Here is a 15,469-nt window from a genome sequence, read left to right on the forward strand (position 1 = left end):
TGTTGCCATGTGCTGATCTGGTACAGAGGCTCCATTGTTCAGGTTGTTGATTTGATGGGCTGAATCTGGAGATTTTGACTAATGAGGTAGGTACTCCATTGTAAATGCAAGTTTTGTTCCCCCTGTCATACCTGAATCACTGTCTGGCACTTTAACCTCAAGGTTTGTTCCTGTCATGTTCCTCCAATTAAATATTCAGTGAAGTGACATGTTAGCAATACTTGATGTCTGAACTGAGAAAAATGGTCCCAATGAATGTTTTCCTTCTGTGGTAATTATGCACCACATCTCTGCTTACACTGCTAATCTAGGTATTGAAGGCTTTGTAGTTCTGTTCTGTTTTGGTTTCCTTTCCATCCCACAGAATACAAGGACTAGCAGAATAATGAAGATCTCTTTCCCCGAAGACCAGCAACTGTGGACTGAGTAACTGGCAGAGAGGGAGAGCAGGAGCAGTGTCTCAAATTCTTAATAAGCAGCAGGTTTAAAACAAATAAAAGGAAGTTCTTCACACAGCACACAGTCAGCTTGTGGAACTCCTTACCTGAGGAGGTTGTGAAGACTAGGACTATAACAGCATTTAAAAGGGAACTGGATAAATTCATGGTGATTAAGTCCATTAATGGCTATTAGACAGGATGGGTAAGGAATGGTGTCCCTAGCTTCTGTTTGTCAGAGGGTGGAGATGGATGGCAGGAGAGAGAGATCACTTGATCTTTACCTGTTAGGTTCACTCCCTCTGGGGCACCTGGCATTGGCCACTGTCGGTAGACAGTATACTGGGCTAGATGGACCTTTGGCCTGACCCAGTACGTCCGTTCTTATGTTCTTATGTAAATTCAAGTAAAGTGCTATGCAGCAGATAGATTATGTACAGTCTGTAATTTACCAACGTGTCTAAGAAGTTGGCTTCTGCTGTTTAGCTTAACTGACTCCACTTTCAGGGTAAAGGATAAAGTATCTTCAAAAGATTGACACATCTAGTGCTAAGGAGATTATTAGTCATTAACTGGAGTATGTGTTAGACATCTGCATACTCTATGACTCAACATTGTTAAAGCAAAGTTTCCCCTTTCGTTACCTGGGTTTGTTCTACAAAAGCGACTGGGGGCAAGTCATGTGGTTTATGCTTATTTTTTTAGTATCCAGTAGCTCTATACATGGTTCCTCCAGTTCATCAACTATAGCTGTAGATAAATTAACTAACCCCTTTAAAGTTGGCCGCTAATAAGCACTGGGAATCGTAAGCAGTGGTGAAATGGGCACTAAAGACACAACTTCCAAAATAGGTCCCATCCTCCCAGACATGCTGTTTTCACACACTCTGCTAGCATCCCTACCAATAAACCTTAGGGTAGGATATGAAAACTGTCATGACTGAAAACAACGAAAACTTGCCATTCTGTTATTTTTGAGCTTAGAGGTGAAAATGCATTGATGTGTAACAGCTGAAAATGAATAAAGCCTAGGGTCATGTAAGTGGGGCAAACGAGAAAGTAACTTAATTCATCATAATTTTTCACTTTTGCATTTAAACACACTGCACTATGAACAGTTCTCCACAATACAATAGGATTTATTAATAGAAAATACGTCAATATGAGTTAGTCTTTGTACATGTTAGTAACATGTACAGTGAAACATTCTTTTTGGTCAATCTATAATTTTATATTTCTTTCATATTATTTGACACCAGTGTTTATTTGATTTTTTGGGCTTAAATACATTATATGTCAAAATGTATTTCTGTGTTAATATAGTATTTTAAATCATAGTTCATCCTTTAAATATTGAATCCATATTCAATTTCTCTCCCATTCCCCCCCAATCAGTATTGCTCATGGTAGTGCAATTTTGTTAGTATTGATATAGGTTAACCATTCCTTCCAGACCGTCAACAACATTTTAATAAAACATTGAGATTTATATAGATCTACACAGCTAATCAAGATTCTAATAAGAAGCTTGTTTAAAAAGTCCAACATTTTACAGTATATCAAATGCAGTTTATACATTTTTGGAACATTTCTCGCTCTCTGTGTTTTGTGGTATGTTACAAGGCTGAAGGGAGCAGCAGTAGGTGGACATATTTCCCCCAATATTAAAAAGAGAAAATCTTACATATCCTGTCTGGCATCGGAGATGGCACTGGATTGCCAGGGCTGGAAAGAAGCCAGGAAATTCAGCACCTTCCCAAGACTCAACACAGCAAGAAAGAAAGTCACTATTCTGAGTACTTGCCACTGGAGAAGAATGGAATAAAGGGGGTGAGGGGCGGAACACAGACAGAAAGAGCTTTATGCTATTTTGTGCCTTTAATCCAATATTTTTCACTTGACAAATAGTCAGCACTTCGTTTCGCCTCATGGTGAAGAGAACCTAGAGGAGACAACATGGACATTTTACCAGCTCAGAGAATTTACATAAACAAAACTTACAACTTTCTGCATTATATAGAATCCAAGGTCCCTTAGGCCTATGTGCATGCCTGTATCAGGAGAAATGTATGAGTGTGATGGGCATAGTCAATCAGGGTGAACTTCAAGTCACGAGTGATGTTGCTTTTTTTTTTTTCTTATTTTCTTTATACTGAAAATGTTCTTCGTTCAAAAGAGTGCTGCAAATGTCACTTATCTTTTTAACATCAACTTAATAAAGAAAATATAAACAGCCTGTATCCAAAATTATCAATAATATTTGTATCTACCTCAATATACATTTGGCATATGGTGCCACTCCCTCTTTTTTTTTTCATGCAATTTTTCCGGTTTACTACAGAGAAGAGCTAAGGTTACTTATCATACACTGGGAAGGTTTTCCAGAAAGATTCAACTACAGTGCTAGATTACTGATAAACCATGTCTACATCAAAACACTTGCCCCAGTGACCTGTACTGTTTTTGCTCTGTAATACAGGTACGGATTTGAGAAAGTTTTTCCTGCCTCTGGGGTATAATTCAGGCAATGCTGGGACTATTACAATAAGGAATCACAGAAATGTTTGTATCCCTAAAACAAACTATATGCTGAAGCTTCACTAATTTACAAATATTTCATTTGTATTGGATCTAGTTGTGTCAAGACTGTGCATTGCAGTTAGCTAAGTGATATGAAAACTATATATTGTGGATTCAAATTTTTTACTTCCAAGCTGTAGATGGATGAAGATAAAAGTATCTCAGTTCACTGCTCCACATTTTGGGAAAAAAAATAAATAAAAAAGCTCATTCTAGTTCTTATCGGTTTCATTGTTTTTTAAATGTACAGAAATGGTCAACGGTTTTTATATCTAAGGAATATTTTTGATATGATTAAAAGAAAAACAACTGTGCCAGTATCTCAATGCTGGGTCCTTGTCCAGATTTAAGAACCGATCGTGCCAGCCTGTTGTGGTTTGATGTTCTCTCTCCCTCAGGAACATGAAGAGATTACACTGCTTCTATCTGTAGCACTTGCTAGTCCTAGTGTGGCAATACAGACTAGGCTGAGTTTTGTCTTCATGGTAAGAATGTTGAGGGATGGGATCTTGAAGGGAATAGCACGTAAGAATGAAGGAATGGGTTAAAACCTTATAATTCCACTTGGAACTGTCCTAATATTTTGACTCACTAACAATAGTGGGTGAGTAAAAATACATACTGGAGTTTCCACTGTAAAAAAATGTAAGCTTGAACAAGGAGAACAGCAGATGAAAATAACTCTTATTTTTTTCTCTTTCTCTCTCTCTCTCTCTCATACACACACACACACACACACATACACACAAAGAGAATATTATGCATACATGGACACTCACAAGCAAGAATATGTATTTTTATGATAGGTGCTTGGAAATAGACATTCTTAGCAAATATGGATGACAGATCAATTGTAATTTATTTTCTTTTAACACTGTATCATCATAAAGAAAACTAGTATAAATGAAAAATCTATTTCAAATATCTACATCTAAAATTTTAGGCAGTGAAAAAGCACTTTGTTGACAAGGAGTGTGGAATGATGAATGTTAATTGTCAGAAACTGCTGAATGCCTTTTTTTTTTAGTTGCCACAAACAAATTCACATATCAGAACGAACAATACTGCTAAATATTCCTTTTTGTTGTTGTTAAAACGCACTGGGGAAAAGAAAACAAAAAAAACTGGAAATTCATACATCTTTCAAAATTTTGAAATTGAAGCAATATTTAGAACCATAGATGATGAAACACTGTGGCATTGGTGTAATATACACAATGCACTTGGTTTGTTTTTTTTATCTGTAATGTACATCAAATACTTTACAACAATGCATTAACAAAAGGCAAGAAACATCTTGCTGTACAGAGGAAACCCCAAATGCAACTTGAAGCCTAGATTCACAATGAATAAGGATATTAAACAAAGTGTGAGAAGCTGTTCCCCATAAAGTATGTAAACTGCTTAGTGTCTTGTGCTTAACTCTTGACCAACATCCACTGTCATATTCATCCTCCTTCCTTCGACCACATTCAGTGTACAGCACCATTATTTTAGACTCTATAGGCCAACAGTCAAGTTGTCCCACACTGTACTATATATATATATATATATATATATATATATATATATATATATATATATATATATATATATATATATATATATATCTTTCTAATGACTTCCATGTTTAACTTTCATTTCTTTTAGCCTTCTAAAATATCTTAAATTTTCCATACTGATTATCAGAGCCTTCCTATGGAACAGGCTTTAACAAACTAAATTTGCAGGAAAAAAATGTCTTGTGGTATGCATGCACATGCACAGTTCCTGGAGCTTTTGTGTCTTGCCCAAGCCTCAAACCCAGGAATCTGGAGAAGCTGGATAGTGGCTTGTTTCATAGTTAAGTTCACTATAGGGACGAGCAGCTGAATAGAAGTCGACGTAGTTGCCAGTTGATTTTAGTCCCAGATGCATGTTGTATTCACTTGCAGGTGGGCGATGATGCACTTGATCCTCAAAGAAGGACTCATCATAGTTTCTTGTCGAATTCTGAAACGGCTGGTATGGTTCATAATCTTTTCTACTGGGCTCCTGTGGAACTGGCTGTGTTGAAACCTAGAAAGATAATAACACCCACAGCTTGTTAGGTGTGAGTAACACTGGAAAACAAACTAGCACAGCCAATAGTTCCAGCTCATTTCAACTTATCAGGCTGGACTAAGAATGATGCCGGCAGTGCTTTATACTCACATTTATTACTGCTGCTAACAGATGCTGATTTGCTTAAAGAGAGGTAGTTAAATGGCAAAGGCTGTAGGATTTAGCTTGGGCTGTGTGAACTAGCGGTGGGTTTGAGCCATAATCCTGGAAGATTGGAGCGAAACAATGTAGCTTGCAGCCACCTCTACTATAAACCCTGACGTATTCAGTTCCTTCCCGTATCTTACTCAGCTTCTTAGTCTGTCTCCATATAACTGGACTTCATCATAGGACTCAAATGTCTAATAAAGACACCTAATTAAACAAAGTTTTCTTTGGGGAAACCTTTGGCCCATGCATTTTTTTAAGATAGAAATAAGATGACTCAGATGAAAATTTCTAAACCTGAGTGACTAAAGCTTAGTATCAAGGCACCTAAATAAAAGTGGCTGGATTTTTCACCGATGCTGACATGCAGCAGTTCCCACTGAGTTTAGTGGGATTTGTGGGTGCTCTGTATTCTTACAAATTACTTTACTTAAACTCCTCAATATGGATAAGGACTCTAACTTGAGGAACCCATATGTGAAAGTCTTGGACTTAGTGCCTTGAAATATATCCCATTCCTACCTTTAAATTGAGCTATTCCCTAATCTTTTTATTATCTAACATTTAAATTGCTGTTATAGTTCTTTGATAGCCTTGGATCTTGTGTATCTATGATGGGACAGAACACTCTTCCTAATCAATCATAGAAGCTAATTCAAACTATTTCAATGATTTGTTTTTGCACAGCTGAGCCTGAAAGTTTTGATAGGGAACATTTAAACTACAAGATTAATTTTATAAACCGGTGCTAAGTATCTTCATGACTGGATGTTTTTCTAATAAAATATGCTCTAGTTCAAGCACAGCCACTGGACTCGAAGCTGGAATTAATTCAGGGAAGTTATATTGCCTGCGTTAGTTAGCTCAGACCAGATGATCACAATAGTCCCTTCTGGTCTTATAGTCTATGAATCTGAACTCCGTTCTTTCTGCTTTGCAGCCTCTATGTAACTACAGCCAGCTTTCCACTGCATCCCTTTAAACATCTGTCCTTTTCTAAACGCTAGAGATCACAGCTCACTTTTTTATGAGAGCATGTGTAGCTTAAACTTGTGCTAGTGCTGGTCCCAGACCTGCCAGCACCTTTCTTTCCTCTAAGGAATCCCTTGATTGGCTCCAGTAAACAGATGAGAGAGAGAGCGCATGACAGAGAAGCAAAAAATCCTGTATTAATCTAGATCCCCCATAGTGCTGCACCTCATCCTAGGTTGTGAATATTTTTGGAAATTTTAAACAGCATTTAAAAAACCAAGAATCTTTAAATCTTACTGAATGTACTCATCCCACAGGCGACATTCTGGTACGTTTTCAACATGCTGTGTGTATAGCAAAGGCTAATTTATGATGTGTGGCTGCACCAGGGAGGAGGGAAAAGACACAGTCATGCTTTCCTTGATGCAGCTGGACATTTGGTGACTAGTGCTCTGGGACAGCTGGCAGGATAACTGGCCAGTGCTGCCTGCACTGCTTTCAGCCCCAGCATTGGTGTGGCCATATGGCCATGGCCTCACCAGCCCATGGCTGCACCGCAGTCCCGACAGACATACAGGTTAGATCTGCAGAAGAAGTGTAGTAACTGCCTCCCCCAACCATGCTCCCTCACTTGCTCTTCCACTGCACAGGCATAATGCCTTTTCCTCGCGTAGCGCCTCCCAGCGCGGCTCTAGCTCACAGAGCCACCACAGAACTCCACATATAAATCCTGCTTTCTCCCTTCACTCTAGCTGAGCCCACTAGGCACCACCTAGTATGCCATAACATCACATGCTACCACATGGAGAGATCTGCAAGGCTATTGTATAAGCAGGGCCGGCTCCAGGCACCAGCTCAACAAGTAGGTGCTTGGGGCGGCTAAGGGGCAGGGGCGGCATGTCGGGCTCTTCGGCAGCAATTCGGTGGCGGGTCCCTTGGTCCTTCTCGGAGGGAAGGACCTGCCGCCGAATTGCTGCCAAAGAAGAAAGCGGCGCGGTGGAGCTGCTGCCGATCGCGATTGCGGCTTTTTTTTTCCCGCTGCTTTTGTATAAGCATCATGGCCAACATCATGTTCCTGGATGTCTCATCATGTTCCTGGATGTCTTTCAAAGCAGGGGAAGAAGTACAGCTGCATTGGGACCATTGCACAGAGTGTCAGTGTCACCCATCAGCTACCACTGAAGTTAATGTGAGAAGAGGATGCTCAGCAAATCACAAAAGGTGTTTGGCACCTCACAGGATTGGGCTCAGTATTATTACAGCAGCCGTGGTTTCAGTATGCCTAGATTCCAGGGGGTTGTTAGTATCTTGGACACACTGTTTCAGATTTGGATACTCAGCTATTCCAACCCAATGGAATACAATTGTATCTAATGCTAAAAAAGCAACTACAGACCTGGGACTACAGCTTAGTCACCAAAAGACACTGGCCTCACATAGGCTAATTGTAATAAGCATCATAAATGCTGACTGCTGTTGGAAATGAAACTCCCTGGGTGCTGCATTAGCTCACATATTTTGGGAATCCCCTGAATCAAGAATTTCTAATTTGACGTGAGTCAAAGGACCAATCTGATAGTAGATGCTTAATTGGAGCCCTCCCTCTTATGTTTTGTTCTTGGATATATTCCTGATGCCTGGAGATTACCTGGTAACAAGGCAGCGTGGTTCCAATGTGCAGCTTTGGGTGCTAAAAAATTAATCCTGCAAACACGGAGAAGTTGATTCCCACCAAACATTGATGCCTGGCTCACTGATATGGCTGATCACACAGCTAACAAATGACTGGCATTCTGCAGAAGGGGAACGCCCCAAAAATATAGAGCGATTTGGGCTGACATTTTTTAGATGTCTGTGATTAATGTAGACCCTGAAGAGACACATGTCACTTCCCCTCCCAGCCCTTTCACCTAACTCTCTTTACTTCCTTTGTGTATTGTGATGAATCTGGTATTTTGGTATATTTGTTGTGTTTGGAAAAATGTAAACAAAATTATAAATATGAAAAAACAAAAACAAAAAACAAAAGAAAACCCCAACAGCCTTAGCTACCTAAAGTTAGGCACATAAATAAAAATGTCCTATTTTTTCTGCAATTTCCATGAGTTGTGTGTTCTCTGCACCGCTGATAGTAGGCCTGTTTAGACGTCTAAATATTAGGGCTGGTCAAAATATGTTCATCAAAATCATGTTTTGACAGAAAATTTGGTTTGAATTAAACAATTTTTTCTGCAGAAAGTGCTGCTTTCCACAGAAAATTTACATTTACACTTTTCATCAGGATACCAAACACCTGGAAACCGAAAAGCTTTTGGTTTTCAAACTACAATTCCCATTAGGAATTGTGGGGGCTTTTCTGATTTACAATGTTTGGTTCCCAGCTAAAATTTTCTGCAGAAAAGACCACTTCTACTAAATATGGATTTATGTACCCGACAAGTCTGCACCAAGTTCATTTTTTGCCTCAAAGTTGCTGTCTCATTTCCCATTCTGAAAAATGGATATAACACTTACATACTTCATGGGGATGTTGCAAAAATTAATTAGTGCTTGAGCACTTTGAGATCTGTGAACGAAAGGTGCTATTTAAGTGCAACATAGCATTGTCCATCATACAATTAACAAACAAACAATTCCACAATAATCTGAAAGCACTCTAGAGGTGGGGGCTCAGGAAATGCTCTTTTGTATTCCACCCCAACTCCATATACATCCACATTCTAATAAGGAGTATTAACTTGCCAATTATGGTACCACTTAAATACACAGACTACTCTACTTTTTCATGAGCTGTTAAATGCATACTGTGGTTTTAATGGACAGACTATTCTAAAAAGATTTCTATTTAGGGTGTGGGTCTGTGCTTGTGTATGTGTACTATTGCCTACTGGGTGGAATGTACACACACATGCACAAATTCCCTCTTTAAAAAACCTACTGTGGGAATTGATGTTTGCGAAAAGTGTCTGACTGACAAATATGGAAGCTAATGGCCTCTATTAACACAGGTATAGCACAAACAGCTCACACTAAGGATGAAAGGTTGATCAATCTCTAGGCCCATTCAGTACTTGGCATCTCTGCTGAAACTTTTAAACAAGGAGAGCCAAATACAGTAACTCCTTGCTTAACATTGTAGTTATGTTCCTGAAAAATGCTACTTTAAGTGAAACTATGTTAAGCGAATCCAATTTCCCCATAAGAATTAATATAAATGGGGGGGGGGTTAGGTTCCAGGGAAATATAAATGAACAAATATATAGTTTTAAACAAACAATTTAATACTGTACACAGCAATGATGATTGTGAGGCTTGGTTGAGGTGGTGGAGTCAGAGGGTGGGGTATTTCCCAGAGAATGCCTTGTTGCTAAATGATGATCCAGCTTTTGGCTGAGCCCTCAAGGGTTAATACATTGTTGTTAATGTAGCCTCACACACTACAGGGCTGCACAAATGGAGGGAGGAAATACAACAGACACATGGCAGTGGCTGCAAAGATTCCCTGAAACTGAGAGTGATCATGAACCCCCGCTATCCCACTGGAGTGCATCACTCTCTCCACTCTCCAAAGTGCTGGGAGGTGCATGTGTGTGTGAGACAGAGATACACACTGTGTGTGTGTGTGTTTGTGTGTGTGTGAGAAACAGACACTCTCTCTCTCTCACACACACACATACCTTGTGTGTGTGTCAGAGAGAGACATACAGAGACACATACCGTGTGTGTGTGTGTGTGTGTGGGTGTGGGTGTGTGGGTGTGTGAGAGAGAGAGAGAGAGGCGCATTGCCCCTTTAAGTATGCTGAGCCCACTCTAAGTACATTGCCTTTTTAAGTAGATCAGCAAGTTGAGAAAGCAGCTGCTGCCAGCAAGCTCTCTGAGCCCTGTCGTATCCCCCCGCCCCTGTTCTGTAGAGATTGGGTACAGGAGCAGGGGGCAGGAGCAGGGGTAGGGGGACACCCTGACATCAGCACCCCTCTTCCCCCCCATCCCCTGCACAGCAAGCAGGAGGCTCCTGGGAGCAGCTCCAAGGGAGAGGGCAGGAGCAGCACATGGCAGTGTGAGGAGGGACACATAAACTGCCCAGCAACTGATAGCGTGTTGGGCGGCTGCCACACAGGGAACTTAGGGGAGCTGATAGGGGGGCTGCTGGCCCACCCTGGTTCCGGGCTGCTCTTCCTGCATGCAGTGGACAAAGCAGGTGGCTGCCAAACAACGTTATAAGGGAGCATTGCACAACTTTAAACGAGCATTTTCTCTAATTGATCAGTGCCGTAACAACGAAACAACATTAACTGGGATGATTTTAAGTGAGAAGTTACTGTAGTGTCAATGACAGTACTGTTTTTTGTGGTGCAGATACCTGACCACTTGGAACTGGATGCACACCACCAAATTCATGGAACATAAAGCATCAAAAAACCATGAGGTTACTACTACTGGATGAGCTAGTGGAATTACTTAGGCAGAGTCCTGTGCTTTTGTAGTCTATGCCACATACATGTAGTGCCATCTATGTACTGTATGCCATGATAAATTGTTACACATTTTGGAAACTTGTGTCCAAATTCTCTGCTGGTACAGAAGAGCACAACTCTTTTGAAGTCAATGGAATTGCTACCACTTGCAAAAGCACAGAATGTAGCCCTCACCGTCCATACTTCTCTATTATTTTAATATTTTTGATTGTTCTAACAGGCAAAACAATGAATACATTTGCACTTTTTGTACAGAAACTAATATTTTACTGTACTCACATACCTGGTTGTGTTTGATATCTTCAGCAGGTGCACCATAAGAATTCCTGTACAAAGTTGAGATTCCAGCGTTTTGAGCTAAAGACAAAAGTAAAGGAGAAAAGTATTACCAGACATGTCTCTCTGCAGGATTTTTTGCAGTGCTTTTGCTGTTATTACACTACATATATTAACATAATACTGGTTAAGATTTGTCCCAAGTAAAAAACATTCATTCTGGAATGAATATAAATATATAATAATTAAGAATTGGAATTTTTGGGTATATTGAGAGAATGATAGCTTTTTCTTTTTTAATTAAGAGTGTGAGATTCTTAATTTGGGATTATTTCCTTCTCTTTGCGGGTTAGTAGATTAACTGTGCTGATTAAAAGCAACAAAGAAGGCAACTGAATTGCATCTTTGAAAGCACCAGCATGTACCTAAGCTTTATGAATTGTGGCTGTTATGTGAGTTCACTTTTGCTTTCACTTGCAAATTATCATGTAAATGCCAGACTTTCCTTACCTTCAAATAGTCTCATTCTTCACTTTGCTGTGTACATATATATCACTTATTAACGTCAGTAGGTGGAAGTTACACTGAATCCGTGGATTTCACACATAAGCCAATAGGAAATTTGGTATGCAAACAACGATAAACCATAAATCTCAGGCTAAGTACATTGTGTTACAGTATATCATTTATACATTTAACACATGCAACTATAAATACTGGGACTAAAAAACCTGGCACTTTTGTTCCTTGGATCAGACACTTAGGATGATGATGGTCAAATGCATGAATTAGCTGCGCTGCAATGCTTCTTTTCTTACAAGGTGAAACCAACCACTTGGGGGGAAAGAGATTTAAATTAGCTCCAAAAATGAACTACCAAAAGGCTGACATCTGGTAAAAATGAAGCGATCTGGATGATCAGGCCTCAGCCTGTGAACTAATATCGCTCTCCCCCAAGATGTTCCACAGTTAAGCTCATTAAGTGAATTGAGTTATGAGCCTGAAAGTGCTGAGATGAAGCAGTAATTCTAGGGACAAGAAAAATATCACATCTGTCCTTTAGAGATGCTCACATTTTTAGTAGGGATTTCAGTTTTTCTTCTTTTCCAATAACATTTCAAGTCATGGGTGTCTCAAATGGGGCTGATTCTACCCCTGCATTTTCCCTTACAACCTATCTGAGATATATATTGCAGATGTGGTTTGAAAAAAACTTGTGCATTTTGGATATTTGCAAGAATGCAAAGTAAATGACTTGTGCAGTGGCTGCAGATCACTCACAGGGAGCATGAATATAGAACAGATACTTACCCTACAGTAACTGTGGTGTTTCAAGATGTTGTACATCTTACAAGAACGTAAGAACGGCCATACTGGGTCAGACCAAAGGTCCATCTAGGACCAGTATCCTGTCTTCCAATAGCAGCCAATGCCAGGGAAATGAATAGAACAGGTAATCATCAACCATCCCCTATCGCCCATTCCCAGCTTCTGGCAAACAGAGGCTAGGGACACTATCCTTGTTGTAATCAGTGTGGTTCCTACTGTAGGTACATATGTACCTAATGCACACAAAACTATAGTTTTTCTGAATAGCGGAGCATGTGCCTATGTCACCTTATGCTCCTATACAAGGGCAGAGTGGGAGTGGCTGCGACCCTCTGTCAGTTCCCTTGCAATTCAAAGCCCAGGTTAGCTGAGGACTCTGAAAAGCAGGGATGGAGGGCAGGTCAAGGGATCCACTGACTATAACATCTCAAAAAACCAGAATTTCTGCAAGGTAAATAACCATTCTCTCTCTTTGAGTATGTGCCAGTGTGGATCTGGTGACTGGCAAGCAGTATCCTCTCTGGACAGGTGAATGAGGAAGGCCAGTCAATTAGTCAAATAATGAGTAAAGCACTGCTTTCCTGAACTTGGCATAGGACCTGGCTGCCATGTCAAGGGTGCAATGTTTGACAAAGGTCAGTAGGTTGCTCTGCAGGTCTCAGGTACAGTCACATTCCTCAATCAGACTGAAGATGCTGCTTGTGCCCTGGTGTAGCTTGTGGAGTACATGGATTGTACACTGACGTTTAGAGGGAAAGGCTCACCAGCTACTTGATAGCAGGCAGAGCAACACGGTGTGATCCGCTTAAAAAGTCTCTCTGCTGGGAAGGTTTGGCCTTTTGATGAGCCGAGTATAATCACAAAGAGATGAAGAAACGGTCTAAAGGGTTTAGTCTTGTCCAGGTAATGGAGCAAGGCTCTGGAAACACCCAAGAAACCTAGATTCTTCTCTCTTGTGTCGAATATGGCCAATAGGTTGATTAGTAAGGCCTGGCAACTTGCCACTCTGAGTTGTAAAGAGCTGTAATAGTAAGATTTTTCTCCCAGACACATTGAGCCTTTTTGGGTCACTGATCCACTCCCCCACCCTCCTACAGGTACACTTTTTTGATTTAGACTTTTACTGCACTGCTCAAACATCTAAGGAGTCTGGGTTGTGGTGGGCATGGAAGTACTCAAATCCATATTTGAGAGACCTAGTACATTTTCTCTACCTGTTTTGCAGTTGTAGTTACAATGGCTGGTGTCTGCCACCAGGCTCTAGCCAAGTGGTGGGCAACCTGCCACACAAGACAGTTTGTTAACATTGATAGTCCATAGGCACAGCCGCCCGCAGCTCCCTGTGGCTGCGGTTCGCTGTTCTGGACTGGCAATTGTGAGAATGTCAAACTTATGGAATTCCTCTGATGTGACCTAAGTCTTTAGCTCCAGAGTTTCAGCTATTCTCATAAGCAGCTCTTAGACTTGAAGACATCCAGGCTGGTACTGGTGACAAGGAGACCACCTTGTCAGGTGACAAAGATGACAGGTCCTTTGGTGGTATTTTTGCTCTAAAGACCTGCAAGAATGGACTCTCAATAAGCTCAACAGGGCCACAGAGCCATGCCTTTAGGGTATTTGGTATTGACTAGAACAATGCTATTTCTGCTGAGTCCGAGGGGGAGAGCAGACAGGTCTTTCAGTAACAGATCTCAGAGGAGTAGGTTCTCTTTTTGAAGGTGCGGAGAATGTATCTCCTAGTGACATGTGTGGATGATGCTGAAGTATAAGATGCTTTTAATACTAGGGTTTGCACCAGTATAGATAGGTGTCTCAGTACTGATGATGGTCCCCAGAGTGTTGTCATTGTTTGTAGACATCGACCCTGAGGGATATGACACCAGAGAAGGCTTCCTCTGTGACACAGGCTGCTCCTTATTATCAGAACTCAAAGCCATGTGGGTCTTGGTGGCTGTATCCCTGAGGCTTTATTTGATCTGTCTTTATGGGAGGACACTGAGCTCCACCTGTAGTCTCTGCTTTTGAGATCAGAGTAGCCTCTCTTTGTGCTGAGCTTTGGTAATGGTAGATGTTGGCAATGGTGCCTGAGGTTCCAGTGCTTTGCAAATGCCAGGTCTTTCCTCATCACCATCTTCTCTGCTCTGGTCTTTGGAGTCACTTGCCTGCTAGATGGTGAGCTGAATGAAGCTGGCTTGTCCATTAGCCAGCTCCAGATGCCTGTTGTCTCAGGATCTCAAGAGACCTTCACAGATTGCTCCAGGAGATGACGCTTTAACTGTGTGTCTCACAATTTACATTTATTATGGAGCATGAAACATTGAACATTTACTCGGTAGGTGGGGCACTCCGAAATAGAGGAGGCACCTCCTGTGTTCATACATCAATGGAATTGTCCATCACAGGACAGGCACAGCTTGAAGCCCACAGATTTCAAAACCACGAAATTGAAAAGTCTTGTACAGGAAGAGTGTCTGGAGGACCTGTGCACAGGGTCTTATATAAATACTCAGCCCAGATAGATTGGTATCATTCATGGTGGTTGTTTGTCACAGAATCAGAGGAGTTATGAAGATTTTATGAAGAGTTTGCAGAAATTTAGCCAAAGCTAAACTAGTTGGTCAAAGTTTGCCAGGTTCCATCTTACTGCCGGGATGGTAAAAAGGAACAGAGGGTCATAGTCTTAATGCCCTCACATAGCCGCATGAGGAGCTACAGAATGCATACACAGCCCCAACGGACACTGCTGTTCAGAAACAAACATACATCATGTGCATGAGGTGAATGGAAACCACATGGACACATAGCAGAAGAACAGAATATACACGCTGACAGAATTGTATCAATGTTGTTATGCAAATCACAAATTCACATTATAAAATATAAACAAAACATAAATGGTACAGAGTCCTTTATTTAACATATTAAAGGGAAAATGGCACACTAAGAGTTTGGGAATGCCAAGAGTTCCCAAAGCAGAAAACTGGGATAGTTTAGGGGAGAAGATGAGAGAGCTTAATCTCTTGAGTCAATTAAGAAGTTCACTATGCCTGGATGAACAGTTGACTATTGATGTCAAAAACTACAGAGGATGAGGACTAGTGAATAGGAGAGAGAGGGATGAATCGATCCACATTTTGCAGTTTGCACCCA

The 15,469-nt window shown here is 40.8% G+C and overlaps 1 protein-coding gene across 1 annotated transcript in view; it reads right to left on the reverse strand.

The window, feature by feature from the left end:
* Positions 1-4,611: 4,611 nt before the first annotated feature.
* CTNND2 (catenin delta 2) overlaps positions 4,612-15,469 on the reverse strand; it is a 1,223,799-nt gene continuing 1,212,941 nt past the window's right edge. Inside the window, 2 exon segments of the mRNA XM_030551717.1 lie at positions 4,612-5,075; positions 10,998-11,071. Of these exon segments, the coding sequence (XP_030407577.1) occupies positions 4,815-5,075; positions 10,998-11,071 (335 nt within the window). The 3' untranslated portion in view covers positions 4,612-4,814.

The sequence above is a fragment of the Gopherus evgoodei genome, chromosome 2 (assembly GCF_007399415.2).
Source record: "Gopherus evgoodei ecotype Sinaloan lineage chromosome 2, rGopEvg1_v1.p, whole genome shotgun sequence".
Classification (NCBI taxonomy): Eukaryota; Metazoa; Chordata; order Testudines; family Testudinidae; genus Gopherus; species Gopherus evgoodei.